Source organism: Crinia signifera, chromosome 1 (genome assembly GCF_055691185.1).
Source record: "Crinia signifera chromosome 1, ASM5569118v1, whole genome shotgun sequence".
Lineage (NCBI taxonomy): Eukaryota > Metazoa > Chordata > Amphibia > Anura > Myobatrachidae > Crinia > Crinia signifera.
Window position 1 is genome coordinate 108,505,647 of NC_139217.1, and position 16,253 is coordinate 108,521,899.

The 16,253-nt window shown below is 38.2% G+C and overlaps 1 protein-coding gene across 2 annotated transcripts in view; it reads right to left on the reverse strand.

Annotated features, from left to right (window-relative positions):
* Window positions 1–297: 297 nt before the first annotated feature.
* Window positions 298–16,253, reverse strand: part of SLC10A7 (solute carrier family 10 member 7) — a 240,436-nt gene continuing 224,480 nt past the window's right edge. For both annotated transcript variants that reach the window (XM_083171239.1, XM_083171237.1), the window contains exons 11-12: window positions 4,032–4,177; window positions 298–566 (exon numbers count right to left, since the gene is read on the reverse strand). In XM_083171239.1, coding sequence (XP_083027365.1) covers window positions 528–566; window positions 4,032–4,177 — 185 coding nt within the window. In that variant the 3' untranslated portion in view covers window positions 298–527. The remainder of the gene's footprint in view (window positions 567–4,031; window positions 4,178–16,253) is intronic.

Genomic DNA, 16,253 nt, shown 5'->3' on the forward strand with positions numbered 1-16,253 from the left:
ATGCTATGGTTTTAGATGTACTACAACATACCTTTGCACATTAAGATTTAGGAAGCAATCGAAAACCTACAATGATATGGTAGAAAGGCAGTTAGATACACAAGTGAGGACAGAGGTCTGGCTCACCGACCTCCCACAAATTAACCCTAGTGCATACATGTACAGTAACATGTACAGTACATGTGTTTAGGGCAGACTAGAAGGGGCAAGTGGTTCTTATCTGCCGTAGATTTTATGTATCTAAATTCTACAGAAAGCAATCTAGGACTGTATAAACTAAAATAGAAAGAAACAAAAGGCTCTTGAGATCTTTATTTCCCAAATTAAAAAAAAATACAAAGAGATGAGTTAGGACATCAACATGGCTTCTTTTTTCAAACTAAGTATTCACCAAATGCATCTATAAGGCACTTAGATCTTTATTTAAAAAAATAAAATATGCATTGAAGCAAACATTCCCAGACAAGTCTTTTGTCTGATGTCTGTATGTACATTATTGTACATATTTACACTCCTTTCTCTTGCCGTTATAATGGGACCTTTGGTTGTCTTGTTAATTTCAGTGCCTGGAACAAAGAAAGAAACATTTCAGAAATGTACATGTCGATATAGTATATATAACAATATTACATCAATTATAAATTCAATACACCAAGCCTACAAGTATAATTATATGGTCAAAGTACGTCTCCTATCGATAATGGACATATACAATATATTACATGACATAATGGTCATATACAAAACCCTTTTCAAACAAATATATTCTATATAATCTAGATAATGCCAATGTGCCTATGGTTTACCCATATTCCACCATTTCAAACCATGAATCCACTAAAAACCAAATACTGCAAAACCATCAGTGATGGATGGTGTGATGGGATTTGGGATACAAGAGCGAAGCCCATGGTTTTATCTCCGCAATAGTAACGATGTTTGTCTTTAACATTCATAGGGGGGTATGCATTCCTCCGACGGTATTCCCGACAGTGGAAATAGTGGCGGGGCCCTATTCAATGCTATCTTTGACGACGGCAAAACGAGCCCAACTTTAAAAGCGGTCAGGCACGTTCTGTCAATATCTCCCGTGGATTGTCACGATCTGAGCTGTAGATCGACAATCCACGGCTGTTTTCATGGACACGCCCCATTTCTGCCAATCGGCAGGCGGGACATTGAATCCCGCCTGCCGATTTGCTGTTGGGCAAACCGCAAACGGACCAGGATCACGGCTGTCGGTAGGGATCGACAGCCGTTATCCGGGATTGCATGCATAATATCTAGAAAAAGGTGAGTGTGGTGGCTCTACAGACAAAATTTATTCAATTCAAAGAAGATGATGTTTATGTAATAGCACTTTTAGAATAGACTTGTGTAATGCAAAATAAAAACAGTATCCTTTCCTGATAAAGTCTAACTTTAGTAAACATTTATACTATAAAATTTCTTTGTACAAAGACTTCTACTGCTTTGAGATTTCAGTCACACTCCAGAAGTAGAAATGCAGAATTCAAGGCTCTAAATATTTAACACCAGTCCCACATTAGCAGTAGAAATAGGTGTCAACGTTGTTTTCTAAAAGCCACAGGGGGCAAAACAATATAACAATATGACAGCAAAGAATTTTTCATGATTGACTTAATTACTGAGGAACGTAAAATAGATTTCATGACATTTTCTTCTGCATCTAAAGCAAAGAAACTATTTAAAGAGACATTTTACTTTTTTCCACACTCACTTTGAAAGCATCAAAAGATTTCTCAAAGAGCTCATTTAATAAATTAAAAGCCATCTCCTCCGCTCAAGTGCAAGTTATTGTTTTAGGAAAAAAAAAAAAAAAGATCTGTATAGTTATCATGGTTTAATGAACTTATTCAGTTACAATAGGTAATGTAGTTCTGGATATGAACAATAATTTACCACCGCCCAGCACTTTATTTTCCTTTGGTGAGGCCTAACTTATCAGAATTAATTTTAGTTTTAATCCTTAATAAATGTATTATTCCATAGTGGGGGTGTTCTATAATATGTAATCTTAAAGTCAAATTACAGAAAAGGGACAAAGTGGATGGATAAAAAGAATGACAATAAAAAATAATAAAATCTGTATCCCCGTGTGATGAGCATTTATTCATTTACATTATTTATGATAAAGTGACATCAAATGCAAGTATGTAACGTGATTAATCTTATATGAAACAAGTCTATTATAATGTATTGAATATTCCCTAAGTAGTAGAGGTAGAATTCGAACTAAAGTTAAAGTTGTATCTATCTACTGTAACTATCTTTATCCGCCCATCTAGCTATAATAATTAAACATTGCTGTGCGAGCTACTCAATCAAAATCACAATCACAGCTGTGAGTTTTCTTTTACATTCCACGTGAGTCCAAAGTTTCTGTCCACCTTGAGCTCAGATCTCCCCACTTGCACATAAGTGTGCAATGGGTGAAGATAGAATTGTGGGCTGTTTTAAAAACAAGGGTATGCAGAGAACCATCAGATTTTAGAAAGATTTTTGTACCATAATTAGCACAAGTGTAAATACAGGTTGATAATGGTGACCAGTACATTCACAATGGGAAGTACATATGCAGTGTGGCTGCATTAAGAAGGTTGACTGTGCACATCTCTCAGAGACGTATCTATTATTCAAGCATGCATTGTGAATGCATTGTGGGAAAGGCTCTGATCCAGGCCCTGTACATATATAATCATGTATGGTAAATTTAAGATTGAATCCAATCATGGTTAGGATTCTTCAAGTCCGATTTTTGCTATACAGTGCCTTGTAAAAGTATTTCCCCCCCTTAACATTTCTCATGTTTTTTTGCCTCAGAACCTGGTATTAAAATGGATTGTTTCATTCACAGAACATGCCTACAACTTTGAAGATGTTTTATTTTATTTTTTTATAAAAAAAAACAAATAGGACAAAATAACATAAAACTTCAGTGTGCATAAGTATCTACCCCCCCAAAGTCAGTACTTTATAGAGCCACCTTTTGTGGCCATTACGGCTACAAGTAATTTTGGATAAGTCTCTATGAGCTTGCCACTGGGATTTTTGGCCATTCCTCAAGACAAAACTGTTCCAGCTCCTTCATGTTGAATGGTTTCCGCTTGTGAACAGCAATCTTCAAGTCTGACCACAGATTCTCAATTGGATGGAGATCTGGGCTTTGACTAGGCCATTCCAACACATTTAAAGGTTTCCCCTTAAAACACTTGAGTGTTGCTTTAGCAGTATGCTTCGGGTTATTGTCCTGCTGGAAGGTGAACCTCCACCCCAGTCAAATCACAGGCAGACAAACAGGTTTTGCTCAAGAATATCCCTGTAGTTAGCACCATCCAGCTTTCCCTCGACTCACTTTCCCAGTCCCTGCTGCTGAAAAACATCCCCACAGCATGATGCTGGCACCATTAGGTTTCACTCTGGGGATGGTGTTCTTGGGGTGATGGGATGGTGTTGAGTTTGTGCTAGACATAGCGTTTTCCTTGGTTGCGGAAAAGTAAAATTTTAGTCTCATCTGACCAGAGCACCTTCCTCAATACATTTGGGGAGTTGCCCACATGACTTTTGGCAAACTCAAAACGTGCCTTCTTATTTTAACACTAATAATGGCTTTTTTCTGGATGCTCTTCCATAAAGTCCAACTCTATGAAGTGCACGGCGTTATTGTGGTCCCATGCACAGATACCCCAGCCTCTGCTGTGGAACTATGTGCCTTCTTCAGGGTATGTATGACTTCTGATTTTTAGTGCAGATCTGCATCTTTGATCATCAGTAAAAAATTAACTTGTTATTAAACACTTAACTTATTTTCATGCAAGCATAATGCATGTAAAAAGGGATCAATGTTTCCGGAGGTGGTTTTAATCATTAAACATGTTTTTTTCTTTACATAAAGACCAAGAAGTTTTTTTTATTTATTAAAACCACCTGCAACAAAACAAGAACCACTGCATTAAATAAACTGAAACAGAGCTCAACGTTGTGATTAAAAACCAAGTCATACTGATTACCTTTAGCCTGGAAACCATCCAAGATTTTATCGTTGGCACTAATACACTTCCAAGAAGAATTTGAGCCGGGTGATAAATCAACAAGGGAACAGATATTAATGAAAGATGCTCGTATCCTGCAAACACGATCTTCAGCATAGGAATTCCTAAAGACAAAAACATTCTATTACGGAAATAGAGGTGGTACTGTATGGACCACTCAACAGTGACAGAATTAGTCTACAACGTTCAGTATGTCTATTTATAAATCTAACATTAAAATAATCCCTTTGATACCATTATTTTCACTTCTAGGTACAATGCCGACTGCAAATAAAAAGTCTTGTACTCTATACGATGTACTTTTTACTAGCAATTTTAAATACCATGCAATTTTGTTTAATTTTCCATTTCATAATTGAACGAACGAAAACCTCACTATAGTGACCCTTTCACCCACAAATAGATAATGACAATAGGAGGCAGTTCCTGAAAGAAGACATTTATAGAAAAACTGTGAAGAAAAATAGTTTAAAAATTTGGAAAATATAGCTCCATATTGTAGGAGATTTAAATGAGATTTTCAACGCTTTTCCTTTTGTAACGCAATTACAGGTAGAAATCCATCATTATTGATGAATTTGCAGAAACCACTGTATTTAATTAAACTTCCTTAGAGTGTCGTGACCTAGAGGGGGTCAGTGGCTGAGGGTAAGTGGCTGCAGTCTAAGGCGAAAGATCTTGGGAGGCAACAGTGGTCTCCTTTTTACATCATCATGGTACAGCAGCCGAGCTATTTAGTTATGTAACCCAGGTCCCTGGTGCATCTGTTGTGTCACGGAGGGCTTCCAAATTCCTGCAAGTATGTTACAGTATGCAGGAGAACAGGAAAGAGGTACCATGACTTCACAGCTCACCCTAGAGTGCACAGGAGGGGTATTGTGGCTTCACGCTTGATGTAAGTTACCATGTGCTTTATGATTACAAACAAAATCAACAACTCAAAGTAATTAAAGAGGTCAATACAATTTTATGCGAAGTGGACAAGTTGCAGTTGTCAATAACAGCAACTGAACAACTCCCCCACAAGCCCAATTGGTACCATAACTGTGGTACTTACGGGCACGACTTAGATGTGTCTAATTGAACTGACCCTTAATAGTGATAATAGGGGTGTGCGCAGGAGGAGCAGGGAAGACATAATATAATATGTTGACTGTAATGATGTGAGCACATAATATAATGTGTTGTATTTAACACCTGTGGGGAGCATACAAGATACTCTGAGTTTTAAAAGTATTATAGGAGCAATGCAAGTAATTCTAATTATTATTCAATGACCACATTGAATATCAGTGCATGTAAAAACAACAAAAGTGAATGATATTTGTAGTGGATTTGTTTCGGAATGTAAACCTAAACACCGGGGATAGGGGATCGGGGCTAATCACTAACAGCCTTAAGGCAGGCATGTCCAAACTATGGCCCTCTAGCTGTTATGAAACTACACATCCCAGCATGCCTTGCCATAGTTTTAACATTCCATAATAGCAAAACTGTGGCAAGGCATGATGGAACCTCTAGTTTTACAACAGTTGGAGGGCCATAGTTTGGACATGCCTAGTCTAAGGTGACTGGAACCCTTAATTGGGCCCTATGGATTTTACAAAATGTAGTAGGAACTGTGAGCTTCTAGTTAGCTGTGGTGTTCCAACCAGGTCATAAGGTTGGCAATGACCATGTTTACAGTTATGATCTAGACAATATTACAATGCTGACAGGCAAAGAAATCACATTCTCAAAATGTCAATATTAGGGTTAGACTTCAGGTGGGTGGGTCAGACAATTGCAGGAGAGTTAGCTGTAGGAATTAGGGATAGGGAAGAAATACCAGAATGCTTGAGGATTATAGTTTTAATGCAGATGAAACCGTCACTTGACCGCCGAGACCCAAAAGCTTCTGCAGCCATCAGGAGCATGTAAGCACGATGAATGTCAAAACGGGCAAGGTTGACAATATGACTATATCACCATTCCCAAGATGACATGATGAATTTGTGACATATCATACCACACCCTTCCAAGCCACCCTAAAGCTTTTCAAGCTGGAGAGAAAGTGGTTGATCCATGAACACAGCTTAAGCTGTCATTCTGCAACAATACTAATATGATATAATAAAGTCAGTCACATATTTCACAGGTCTTAGCTAGTAGAGTAGCACGCTGCAGTACTTAGGAGCACAAACAGCCACGAATAAAAACACTCTAGATAACACATTTCAGCAAGTGCAGGCCTATGGCTTGTTTCATCTTGCTATCACAGAAGCAGTATAAATGAAGCAAATTCATTTTAATGCTCTTAAGGTGGGACTCCTGAGCCACGATGGCTGACAGGCTCCAATGAGACTTTATAAGATGGCATTTGAAAGCGAGCACCAGGCACGCATTTAGGGGAACTTTAAGCTGTCATGCTGAAAAGTGTTTATAAAACATTAATCAAAAATGCCTCTTTAATACAATGCATTGTCTGAAAGATGTTAGGAAGCGCACATTGCAAATGGATTCTTCTCTGACTAAAGTCATTTCTCTCCAAACAGATTCTCCCAATGCTAACGTCGGACGCAGCACAGGCAGAACACTTCCCAACACATTACTACCTCCTCCGAGCACTGGGGAAATCACTAATGTACAGCCTGCCATCTTTTCATGTCACACATGACACATTCATCTAAAATTACCCAACAGAGTTTGACACTGCAGTATAATCCATAAGCAGCCCTTTCAGCTGACATCTGCCACGTAAGGGCTTCAAATAAGAGCTATCTTCTAAACAGACAGGACAAGGAGGATTTTATCTGACAGTGGAGGAGACAGAAAATTCTGTACCATTGTATCAGATCCATAAATGAACATTTCATATACGCATTAATGGGGTATGGGTCATTAGGTCTACAAGAGAATGGTCGACATGCAGAAATGTCGACATGTGTTTAGGTCGACAGGGGCAAGGTAGACAGTCAAAAGGTCAACATGGGGTTTTTCACACAAATTTCCACACGAACACTGAACAGTAGCACCTCGCCCCCTCGCATGGCACACTATTTATTCTCCCACCACACCCTAGTGGATGGTAGGGCATGCAATACCGCCTGTCGGCACATGTTGGCTCAAAAAAACCAGTGAAAAACCCTATGTCAACCTAAACCCATTTTGACATTTCTGCATGTTGACCTAATGACCGTATCCCCATTAACGTGCAAGCCCTATTCACACCTGCAGGGACTAAGCAATGAGCTATGTTGCCACTTCCATAAAGGTAAATGTGATTGACCTGGACAGGAAAGGTAGTGGAATGGTCTCATCTGCTCGAGTGCCTTGTTCAAACTTAACAATAAAAGGCTGTGCAGGTTGAGTATCCCTTATCTAGATATCCAGTATATAATTACAGGTTGAACACCGATTATCTGGCATCGTTGGTTCCAGCACTGTGCCGGATTACCGAAATTGCCGGATTATCAGTGATACTATTTTAAAGCACCATAACCCAGCAGCGCGATCCCCGCAGCCGGGCTCTCACCTCCGCCACACCACCCGCAGCTTCTCTCCGGCTCCCATGGCATTCCACCTCCCGCAGCAATTATTGGATACCGCACCATGACCCCCCCCACCCGCAACCTGATCCTCCCCTGCATCCCAATACCCTCCCACTACCTCTCTGAACCTTCCCACTGCCCTTGCAACTACTTCTAAGCCCTCTCACAGTACCCACTATGTCTAAAAAGCAAACAAAACTTACTTCCGGCAGGCACCCGATGTGTCCGGATTAGAAAAGTTTTTGGATCAACGGTTGCCTGAAAATTGGGGTTGTACCTGTATTACGAAAACCATAGATTCCAGAATGTACTTTTATTTTTGTTTCTTACTAAAAGCACTACTGAGACCTCTGTAATGGTGTGTACACACTTGTACAATCTGCATGTGATCCAGATGAGATTTTGACTATATAGTAAAAATCTTATCTGGATCTCATGCAGAAAGTCTTGGCTGCATAGACTATATAGTGCAGATCTGCACTATATAGTCTAAATTGTATGCAGATAGTCTAAATTGTATACATAATTGTAATATAGTCTAAATTGTAAAAGTGTGTACACACCTTAACTGGTACTACTGGGGACATCTAATTGGCACTACTGGGGACATCTGTAACTGGCACTACTGTGGACATGATATGTAACTGGCACTACTGGAGACATAATATGTAACTGGCACAAAAAATGTGCAAGAAAATTATTGCTTGGCATTAAAATTCAGTGCCTGAGATCAAACACAAACTTTGTTTCATGTTTTGAAACCTTGCTTCATGCACAAATAAAATATATGCAAGTATTTCTATGGGTTTGTACAACATAAATGCAAGATACCTCAAGATACAGCATTGAAATATAAAAATATTCAGAAATACGGAATAATCCGCTTTTGACCATTTTGTATAACTGATACTCCACCTATATGTTCATATATATATATAAGTAATAATCAGATTTTCTATACAATAGGTTATAGTTGTACACACTACAGTGATCATAACTCATTGTAAAATACCTACTCCGTGAACGGGGCCCAATGAACACACTCCTAGGCTGGGAGTAACTTCCCTCCCCAATCTTTACACTCTGATATTACATGAATAGAATTAGTTTTTCCAACAAGCCCTAGGCTCAGGGCTATTATACTAACACTCTGTAATAGGGTTTGGGCAGAATTTATCTTTACAGATGTGTCCTCATAATTCTTTGCTGCAGTCACCCCAAACTTCTTGGCATGACAAGTCGCTCAAGAGTCTTCTAGCATTGTCTTTTTTGCTAAAGAAGGTGTCTGTCACATCACAAAAAGACTAGGACACAGGAGATTAAATTATGTTACATCTCTGAATCTGTACATGAAGTTCTAAAATGTAGTAGTCTCAGGTTCTTTTCTAATACAAGTTCTGTTTCATATGCAGACTCAGCTGCACACTGCTATACAAGTGTCATCAAATGAATGTAGAACCAGTATAGTACAATAACCTGTAATAAGTGCATAAAGAGTGATTCAAATGAGAAAATCAAACCATTACAGCACTCATGTTATTTGAAAACCCCAATGCTCTCATAGTAACTGTAGAGGCACTGAAGATAATGAATGAACATCGAAATGTTAAAGGTTTCCCACTACTGCGGTTTCTATTACCCGAGTGCCGCCTCAATACATATATATCTATATGGTTTGATTCCCATCATGTTACCTTTTTCCTCAATGTCGTGACTTTTGCCTCAATTGTGCATATTAGTTCACAGACTAGTACTACTTACTTAGGATTAGTTTTTTTGTTGCAAAGAAGTAAACATAGGTAAATCATGTTGGGTCGTTTATGGTCGCTTTACCTTGCGGCACAGTTTTGGCTAATCCCGAAAAACAGGGGTGACGTCTCAGTTTCCAGAAATGCAGACTGCCCGCACCCCTTCCCACAAACATTTATACCGGTCAATCAGGCAGTGGTAATCGCAGTTTTGCGTAGGCAGTTCCCACACCATCCCAGGTGAATTAGGCCAATAGTTTATAGGAAGCAGCAACAAACAAGCAATATTACATTTCTTAGAAACATCATGAGTTTAACTGAATACACAGTACCATATATAGGTTTTATATACTATTCTGTGGAGTTCAACTAATATTCTGTTCTCCTCTCATATATGTTGCCAAGTAAAAAAAAAAGTATACATAAATCGTATATGTGCAGTTACACTACACTTCATACACAAGTAAAGGTTAAATAAAGTAATGAATATATGTTAATGATGATAGTAGCCCGATACCTGACAGGGTGTCTATGACAGGTCCATTTGCTGAGCATATAAATCAGACCCTACCTGAGAGAAGGGTCTGTGGACCCCTGAAACGTAGAAGAAAAGTTTAACTTTGAAGAGGACAGAATCACCTGTTCCCCCTTTCCGGGTATTCTGGTGTTATATTATCCCTAAGTGCCAAGTGAATTTGCCAAAATAGGTGTGAAAATTGCCACACAAACATTTTTATTCATCATAATGACCTGTAATGTTTACCGTATATAGGAAATATAATCTTTGTTTACATAAAAAAAAATTATTTGAATTTATATAACAAATGTGAGTGACGCTGGCATTTTTAGCGCATATGTTTAACATCTCACAGATGTTGGCACTCAAAGGGATATATATATGGCTTTTATTTGTATATATAATGTTTTGTTTTCATAGAAACCGGATTGTCTGGGCGCTGATGCTTCCTGGCCCGTGTTGATGACGCGCATCTGCCCTGTCCTATGGTACGGAGAAGACTGCCCGGTCACGTGGTGCGGAAGTTCAGGTCAGTGAGAGTGACGGCGTAGGACCGCTAAAATAAAGGACTTTTAACCACTGAACAAGTCTGTGAGAGTGCCGCCTCCTTCCGACTGGTTATATATATATATATATATATACACATATATATACATACACACATGCACACACACATACATACATACATACATACATACATATACACACACATAAAAATTTTAGGGTGAATTCTGAATGCTCAGCATTTGTAAATTATTATAAAAAAATGATTGTAAAGACCCCTCTGTTCTTATCGCACATTAGCCCGATATGCAATGTAAGAAACATGACAAAAACTCTTGTCCTAATAATGACAGCAGATAAGGTGATGGAAGCTACTACCGTGATTCCTGTAGTAGCAGCCTGGGGTTGTGACATTAAATCAAACATACTTAACTTCCTTCATATGGGTGACAATGTACAGGAGTAACTGGTGTCTACACGGTATATCTGGCAGCACCAGGGCTTTAAATAGCTACAAAAGAGGTGGAAAATGATTGTAACATCTCCATCTACAAATGCTTCAGGATATGCCCCAGCAAAGGAGGTTAATGCCATTAACAATTTCCTCTTAGGAGGCTGTTTATTCTATTCTCTTTATGTACACACGCATGTCACAGAGACATATGAACGTGCTGTCATTAAAAGAAGCAATGGGGCTTTGAGTGTCTCTCTCCATTATGCGCATTTCTTGGAAGACACAAACCAAATAAATAATTGGAGAGGTACGGCCCAGAGATGACAATTGTTATTCATGCATCTCTTTGTTGGGAGCTGAGATTGAAAGATGTACACTTCAAGTGAAAGCATATCTCTGGGGCGAGATCCTTCAGTTCAAACGTGGTAAACAACTGTTGTTTCTCTGATGCTCACTTTAGTACTGCTGGAGGCAAACTTTCTAAATATTAATAAAAAAACCTACTGCTAGCAGTATGTACAGATGAATAGATGGCATCAGGAAGTAAAGCCTTTGGTGACATTTCTGGACACATCTGAGAAACGCTGGGATCAAACGATGCATACGCTGGGTGAGACGGAGGTAACAGATCCACAGTGGGGTTTTTTTTATTTTCTTTTTGGAATCTGCGCTATGAATTCAATAAACTTGTAGTTTATCTATATGCATTTTCACTTAACCATCCTTCCAAAACCTATTCGTAAAACAGAAGGCAATGTAGGCAAAAATGGACATGGCCTATAGTATGTCCAACAGGTTAAGGGTTTCAACAGTGCATTTTGGTAGAAAACACTAAGATGATGATTAAAACGTATGGTTGTAGGAACCTAGAACAGTATGCTAGGCTATCGGAATTCCTCCAGAATAGGAACATCTTGCAAGTGCTGAGAACATACTATAGGTAACAATGCTTAGATGGAAAGAAAAAAAAACCATAAACATAAAAAAAGTGATGTTAATCTTATTAACCCTTTGAGTGCCGAGTGAATTGATCAAAATAGTTGAGAAAATTGCCAAGCAAACAATTGCATTCACCATACTGGTCTGTAATGTTTATTTTATATAGAAGATATAACTTTTTTTTTTTAAACATTTTTTATTTGAATTGATAGAACTTATTTTAGATTTTGTCACTCAAAAGGTTAAAGCTCATAAATGTGATCCACAGAATGGCAGATGCTCAAATCCACCTCACCTGGAGGCACCAATATGGCACTAAAAAAAACCATATACCCTCCAACTACTGATCCCATTCATGCCTCCCAAAATTGTGATATACAGGATGGTAGTTACTCAAACAAACAGAACAGTAGTCCAGCAAACTTCTAATAAGGATCAATTCTGGCTGGCCTGACTCTATCCCGTTCTCGGCTGGCTAAACGAAGATTTCAATGTACCGCCTGCCAAACACCGAAAAGGGGGCGTGACCATGAGATACTGCCATGGATTGTCCAGCTGCAGGCGGGAGCTCGACAATCGACAATACATTTATAATCTGTTACTGATTTGTTTGTTGTGATTTACATCAGGAGAGTAAGAACATTGCTACAATCGTATCTTTTCGATATTTTGGACAGTTGGGAAACTAAGGCAGCATGATTTTTAAAAAATTATTACAACCCTAAAAATTATGTGTCTTACCTGAATCTAATGTAAAATATATATAAAAATAAGGAGAATATGTCAAGAAGGACTCAAAAACCACTACTTAAGTAAAGAGCTCTGCACACAGCACCATAGCCGGTTAAACCTCTACTCTCACTAAAACATGACAACTACGGCTCAATGGAGGGCATCAGTTAATCGGCAGGATATGCAGATTGTTAGGGACATAGTGGTTGAACTATTATTATGCCTAAAGTAGGATAAAGAGCTTATTTTTTCAATCGAATATCTTTCTAAAGCTCTATATTTAGGCCACATTAACTGTGATTTCAATCAATCAAAATAAAAAGTAGCTCATTACATTTTAGGGGGTTAGAAAAACCTACCGATGTGTCATATACTGTAACTTCAACTCAAGACATGAGTGATATGGATCTAAACACCTGGGACCGATAAAACGACTCTTCTAGATTACACTGATCAATTTGGAAGTGCGACATTTGTGTGTGTGTATATATATATATATATATATATATATATATATATATATATATATATATATATATATATATATATATATATACACACACAGACCGAGCCACCCTCATCTAGCCCTTTGATAGGATTAAGTGAGTAATGGGATTACTCTGCTAATCCCCTACTGCATTGTTCTATGTATTGTATTGCATCTGAGAACAATATGCATTGGATAGCCATGGCTCACCATGGCTATTCACAGACGGCTAGATGAGGATGGCTCCATCTGTATGTGTGCAACGTATGTATGGGAAGTGCTACTATGCAACGGCAACTTTTTATCACACTAAGTTCCATTGCGTCTCATCTGCGGCTTAGTTTGTGAAGTCCCAGCCCTGCTTTCTTTGGTACACTGAGAGGGGTTTTGAAAATAAGACCATAATGTAAAGGTAAAGCGAGTATGCAGACGTCTTGCTACATATCGCGTGTAGTAACCGATTAGTTTTTTTGGTGTCCAGCATTTCTTTCCGGGTGCAATGGCAGCATTATGGACAAGAATCAACATAAAGTATGTATTTAAATTCAAAGTGTTAAGGCTTGATGTAATATCCAATAACTGTGTGAGAAGTTTCATGTTTGGGACAGGTGACAGCACCACAGGATCCCTGCAGGAGAATTTCTAATTACTGTGGTTCAAAAAGAAGATACATTACAGTGTTAAATGAAGACCCAGCCTAACAGTGCAAATCTATTCTGTCTCATGGCTTTGATGCAGACAGCACTAATATAAGGTTATGTAAACAATCTTTTGAATAAAAAACAAAGATACACTAAGAATGAAACAGTAGTTATTTGTGAAATAACAGTGTAGACCTCTGGGGATAAATAGGCAATGGTGCGGTTATTATATGGCTTGTATTCTGTCGTTTCCTAGAACCCCAAAAAGGGGGAGAATAGGACTAACATAGTGGGAGAATAACTTGAAACATAAATCTTATTGTTCATTCTTCTATTTTTCTTCTTATGGTCCTCCTAACTTATTAACAGAATAAGAAGTCTTAAAATTATTTTAACTGTATACGGGTACATGTCAGCCACCTTCCTAGAGATCATAATCATACAAAATGGCGGGAAATTTACTAAGATGTGTATTCTACTTCACATGTGATGTTGCTATGGGCAACCAATCAGATCCTGTCTACTATATTCTAGAGGATGCTAAATAAATAAGAAGTAGATTCTGATTGGTTGCCCTGTACTTTATTGTATCCTTACTACAAAATAAAAAGTAGAAAATGTGTATATTCCATTTAATGTATAAAGGTCCTAGCTATGGTTGATAAATGGAAATTTTCCACTTTGTACCAGCCCTGGAAGCCTGCCCTGGTGGTGTATCCCATAGCGAGTGGTAATAGCCTCAGAAAATATATTCCATATTAACGCATACTACATGAACTAATTGTTATCTGTTTTCTATTTAATAAAAAAAAGAGACATTTTGACAGCCAAATAAATGTAAGACTGCAAAGTTCACTCTCCTCTAGAACGTAGTTACTGTATACATTGACCTATATGTCATATTAGGATAAATATGCATTTGTTTCACAGCTTTTCAAACTAGTCTGGGTCACAAAGCAAAATGCAGAGCAATTACAAAATGATGTGCCGTCTGTCCATAAGACGGTAACATTTCTGTCCATTCTTCCCCAGATATATTTGCTGTGATTTATAATACATGCAAAACAGTAGCTCAGAAGCAGCTACAGTATGCAGTGTGGAGGTTTAACCGAGGCATGCGAGTGATAGTACAATGCTTTCTCCAGGCATTCTCGATCATCCTGAATGAACTCCAAATGGCTTCCTGCCGGGTATTCCAGCTGGATTACAAGAAGCTATAGCTCAATGTCATTTTCAATGTGGAGCCTCATAATTAAAGGTCAAATAGTCACTTCATCCACAATCAATCAATAGAGGAAAAGTACTAATATCAAGTACTAATCAATCAATTGCAAAGGTACTAATAAAAGAAATGAATCAAGCGAGAGTGTGTTTAGATGTACGTCTGTCTGCTATAAAATAAGATGATACAAAATAAAAATAAGGACGATAAGCAAGAACTGGTTTGAGCGTGTACAAAACGTATCAAGCCATCATTTCGGTCATATTCGCTGGATCATTAGAGTGTAAATAACATGAAAATAGGAATATTCTGTAGCAGAAGATGCAATGTACTGTGTTTTCTTATGCTTTGTTAAGCCTAATAATCACTCATATGATTATTCTCTTTATTACAATTACAAAGTTATTAAAATATTATAGGAAGTAGGCTTCAATAAAATACACTATGATTCAGGAAAACATCACTGCGGTTAGATAAAAGATGCAGCGGCTGAGCCCCAAAGTAGTACATTACACGGCAGAACGACCGTACTAAAAACCTACTATCGTATTCTCAAATTTTACATTAGCTAAATGAAGTAAAACTACAGATACAATAATAAGATTATTAGTAGTAATACTGTATTAAATCACTGTCCTGAGCAAGCGTGGTATTGGATACAAATGAGCAGCCTTATACTGTATCTGTTACTAGTTTGCAGGTTTGCTGCTCTTCTATAGAAGCCCACTCGTCATGTGAAGGGGGAATTCATCAATTTATGAACATACTGCATTCCTACTGCCAACAGTTTCAGACATTATAATCTATTTTATATGCAGGACTATGGCCAGAAATGGAAACACACAGCCTGGAATTCAGGATCAGAGGCTTTGTACATGTCTTGTACATACACAGCGTGAAATGATGGACAGCGGGTTTTTGCAGGGGACAGAATTCTGAATTATCTGGATGAGGGCAAAAAGACAGTTCATCAGTTTGTCGAAGGAGAGTATTGGAATTTACAGGTAATGGTGTAAAACATATGGATATGAAATTCTTCTTTAAATACGATCATCAATTAAAGGGTAATTTCACATTCCAACAAGTGGGTTCCATTAAATGTATTAGGCCTAAGAGTACACATATGATACCTGTAAGCTCTAGTTTGGCAGGTCCTGTTTTAGTTTAGTTGCTCCAGGAAAAGCTGATCAGCCCAATAACTGCATTGGTGTGTATGCAATTAGCAGGTAAACGCCTGCAACTGCTCCTGCACTGGTTTGGGAGGTGGTATCTTATGAGCTCCTTAAAAATTGAGGTACAGTTCCCGACCTTCCAATCCCATTGAAGAAAGCCCAAACTGATCACATAGGTGGGGAGTCAATCACTGCCTTTTTGCAAGATGAAAAAACACCTTTTTGGGGGCAAAC